This window comes from Nannochloropsis gaditana (assembly GCF_000240725.1).
Source record: "Nannochloropsis gaditana CCMP526 unplaced genomic scaffold scaffold1313, whole genome shotgun sequence".
Taxonomy (NCBI): Eukaryota; class Eustigmatophyceae; order Eustigmatales; family Monodopsidaceae; genus Microchloropsis; species Microchloropsis gaditana.
In genome coordinates this window covers 1-3,612 of record NW_005802640.1, presented here as the reverse complement: position 1 = coordinate 3,612, position 3,612 = coordinate 1, and the positions used below count along the sequence as shown (strand labels likewise).

Here is a 3,612-nt window from a genome sequence, read left to right as displayed (position 1 = left end):
GGAGGGAGGGAGGTCGGTCGGTCGGTCGGTCTGGTGAGGGAAGGATGTGGGAGGGCAAATGACGGCGAGGAAGGAGACAGGAGATGCTCGTCACACTGGAGGATGAAGGCTCCTTGACGCCATATACACATTTATACATATACATCATGTCATACATATTACGAACGTGTTCCCTTGGTAGTTCCCCTACCGCGCCGACCAGCGAGGCCAACGGCGGCTCCCCGTCCGCGCCGCAGCGGCCCGCTCCCTCCTCTCTCTTCCCCCTGCCCCCCTTTCTCGCACTTCATCTTCGTTTTCACGGATGCGATGTATCAATCTCCCTTCACTCCCTTCCTTCCCTCCCTCCCTCCCTCCCTCCCCGGTCCTCTACCTGTAGCTCATGCCCGCGACGTGGGGGGAGCGCCCGTGGTTCCTCAAGTCTGGTACAAGGATGCGACGTGGCTTCTCGAGGCGCTCGTGCAGGGTATTTGCCCACCCGCGAAAATTGCGCGAAGATCCTAGCAAGCCGTGCAGGACCAGGACGGGGAGATGGTCCTGATGGGATTGGAGGGGGAGGAGGGGGAGGGACGGGTGAACCAGGGGCCAGTCCGCGTCGACCGCAGGCGATGCACCGAGATAAAGAAGTTGGCTTCGAGCAATCAGGCTTGTCTCTGACTGGATTCAAAGTGTTCAATCATAGTAGGGCCGGCTGATCAGGGAAAAAGTGAGAGGACTCGAGCGTCGAAAGTCCTGCGTCAGCGGTTGCGGCCATGGACGTGACAAACGGTGGACCGCCACATCTCTCAAATGCTTTCTCAAGGACGCAAAGGGCACTGATAGTGATCTGTAAGGTGCCGATTGAGGCCGTTCTAGTCCTCTCATGCCACGGGAGTGATACAAGCATGGGGTCTCCTGGAAGCCACTTCGAATGCCCTCTGCCAAGAAAATCCGTAAATAACTGAACATACTCAAAATACCCCTCACCTTTGTGTCTTCTCGTCGATTTAGGTCCAGATAGTGCAGGGATGGGAGGGGGTGTGCGACGGGGGCCGACGGGAGGGTCGCCGGCTTTAGGGCGGGAAGGAGTTGCGAGGGTCCTCCAGATCCTAGCGAGGCCGTTAAATGCGAAGGGAAGACGAAAGCATAGCTGGTATGTCTACAGAGTACGGCAACGAGGAGGAGGAAGACCAGCTTTGGTTGTAGCGGCGATTGGAGAGAGGCCATGGCACCCTCAGGACTCCTGCGCCCGAGCAGTAGCTAGCAGCACTTCTCCTCACAAATGACTGCCCCGTGGGGGGCTTTAGGCAGCAAAACCCGCACGTCTGTCCATGGAAAGCGGTTCGAGGGTGTAAAAAGCGTGAGAAAACAGTTAAGACAACGCCCTTTCTAGTTTTAGGTGCGGGCAGATTGTACAAAAGAGCCTGGAAATGGTTTATGACGGAGACGCCTCGGAGAGGTGACGAAAGCGTTCTTGGAAGGGATCGTCACAAGATAAATAAAACCACACAAAGCTCCGAAATGCTGATTTCCGTGGAGAGTGAAATGACGCACGATTAACAATTTCACTGAAGCACATGGCATCACGGTTGGAAGGTTGTTTTGGTGGCCCTGGCGCGGGGATCCCCTGCCTCCTGATAGCCCGTGTCACGTCACGGGGAGGGTGGATGAGAGGCGGTGCCTGATATACCTCTACAGTCACGACCACGCAGCTTGGATCTCGATATTTTACGCGCTGGAACGATGCCAAGCTTTGAATCGTACATTCAGCGTAAAAGCTTTCATGAATCTTTCCTCGTTTTGGTGACCGGCGGCCATCCCCCTCCGGAAACCGGTGACCCCTCGCCCTTCGCCTCCCGGCAACAGCAACAACAACTCACCCTCTCCTGTCTTCGGTCACCTTTCACCACAGGCATGCGACCACATCCCCTCCTCCTTCCATTCCTTCTTCTTATATCGTCATTCGTTGTCAGCCATGCTTTTTTGCCCCCACCTCTCCTACCCTCGTCTCCGATAACCCCCTCCACTGTGACAGCCCTCTCTCCCGGGAAGCCGAATTTAGGTAAAGTGACCGCTCTCCCCCTTCTTCCTTGATGATTTTGCAATCACCCTGCAACTGAGACCGTGCGCATTTGTCAGTGGGGAAGGAACCCCAAAACTCTAATATTCTCTTCCCGAAGTTGAAATGAGCAATCAATATACCCATGGCGGATCCCCTCCCTCCCTCCCTCTCTCCCTCCCTCTCGACATCCCTCCCTCCCTCCCCCCCTCCCCACATCCGTCCTTATCTCCCTCCCTCCCCCCCTCCCTCCCTCCCTCCAATCACTCCCTTCCCGACATGCTTTGCCCAGGAAAAGGCGGCGCCGTGCTCCAAAAGCCCCAGCTACAAACCGCCACCCGCGTGGGCCCCCCCAAGAACAAGGAGAAGACCGAGGAGCGGTTCGAGACGAAGGAGGAGGAGAGCGAGAAGTTCGCGGTGGTCTTGGTCGGTGACAAAGACTACGACCAGGGGCATGTCGTCAAGGTGAGAGGAAGGGACGAAGGGAGGGGTCTTGCCCCTGTATGACCACCGTCCTCCTCTTGTCTGGCAGCATGTTTGCTTTTCCCCTCCCTTCCTCCCTCCCCCCCTCCTTCCCGCCCTTCCCCATTCTCCTCAACCCCTCCCTCCCCGCCTCCCTCCCTCCCTCTCCTCCAGGTCCTGTGCAAGGTCATCGCGGGCCTGGGTGCGATGAAGGCCGTGGCAGCTTTTCAAGAGGCGCAGAGCAAAGGGAAAGCCATCGTCCTCATCGCGGACGAGGAGAGCGCGGAGACGGTGGCGGAGCTCATCTGTCGCAACAAGCCCCCCGTGATCGCTGACGTGGAGCCGTTGAGGAAGGGGGATTAAGGTGGAGGGAGGGAGGGAGGGAGGGGGATGTGCAGTGGGGGGATGAGGTAGGAGGGAGGAGGGGAGGAAGGAGGCGTGGCGTGGGGACGGGGGAGGGAGGGAGGGAGGGAGGGAGGAGGGAGAAAAGAGGCAAGGAGCATGCTGCCGATGAGGAGGAAGAGAATGGGGTGATTTAAAAGATTTAATCTGGAAAAACGTGCGAGCGATGCCACGCGGATAGTTTGTGGGGCCCCGCCCTGCCTTCTTGCCCCCCCAATAACTCGAATCTTCCTCGCATCCATCCACCCTTCCACCAATAACTCGAATTCTCCTCGCATCCATCCACTCTTCACCGACGACCAGCCCCTCCACCACTCCCACCCCCCCACGACAAAACTTCCTTTTCTAGCTTCTGAGCCTCCCACACCGAGACACAAGGGGCCGGGACAGCGTAAAGGAAGCCCTGGAAGGAGGGAGAAGCCTATCCTCCCACCGGAGCTTTCCGGCCACCTCAACTTCCTGCCCTCCTCATCCCTTCCTCCCTCCCAGCCCAGCACTTCCCCTCCTCCCTTTCCCTCCCTCGCCCTCTCCTCCCCGCTGCCCGGGTCGCGCTCGCCGATTCTCGGTCCACAACCTTCCTGCCCCGTGGCCTGAATCCTCATCCTCCCCGTCAGGTGTAACGGTTCATATCGATCTGTAACGTCGTCCTCCCTCCGGCCTTCCCTCCCCCCCCCTTCCCGCCCTCGCGGCCGCAGCACGCCAGACGTCGCCTC

At 58.6% G+C, this 3,612-nt stretch overlaps 2 protein-coding genes across 2 annotated transcripts; one reads left to right on the top strand and one right to left on the bottom strand.

Moving 5' to 3' along the window:
• Window positions 1-459: 459 nt before the first annotated feature.
• NGA_0680800 (uncharacterized protein) lies at window positions 460-1,305 on the bottom strand (the record flags this gene model as incomplete). The annotated part of the gene is made up of 2 exons (XM_005852388.1): window positions 964-1,305; window positions 460-534 (listed from the first exon to the last, which is right to left on the bottom strand). Coding segments are annotated over exons 1-2 (315 nt in total), but the record flags the coding sequence as incomplete, so codon positions are not given.
• A 576-nt stretch (window positions 1,306-1,881) lies between these two features.
• NGA_0680900 (uncharacterized protein) lies at window positions 1,882-2,868 on the top strand. Its single transcript, XM_005852389.1, has 3 exons — window positions 1,882-2,038; window positions 2,328-2,500; window positions 2,672-2,868. The coding sequence occupies exons 1-3, from the start codon at window positions 1,891-1,893 to the stop codon at window positions 2,858-2,860; spliced, it is 510 nt and encodes a 169-aa protein (XP_005852451.1). The 5' UTR covers window positions 1,882-1,890; the 3' UTR covers window positions 2,861-2,868.
• Window positions 2,869-3,612: the final 744 nt, after the last annotated feature.

What these genes read in the sequence shown, in the direction of transcription:
- NGA_0680900 (XM_005852389.1), top strand. Translation starts at nt 1,891, where the DNA reads ATGCGACCACATCCCCTCCTCCTTCCATTCCTTCTTCTTATATCGTCA. An exon ending in TCCCGGGAAGCCGAATTTAG is followed by an intron (nt 2,039 to 2,327) that starts GTAAAGTGACCG and finishes TGCTTTGCCCAG; the next exon opens with GAAAAGGCGGCGCCGTGCTC. An exon ending in ACCAGGGGCATGTCGTCAAG is followed by an intron (nt 2,501 to 2,671) that starts GTGAGAGGAAGG and finishes CCTCTCCTCCAG; the next exon opens with GTCCTGTGCAAGGTCATCGC.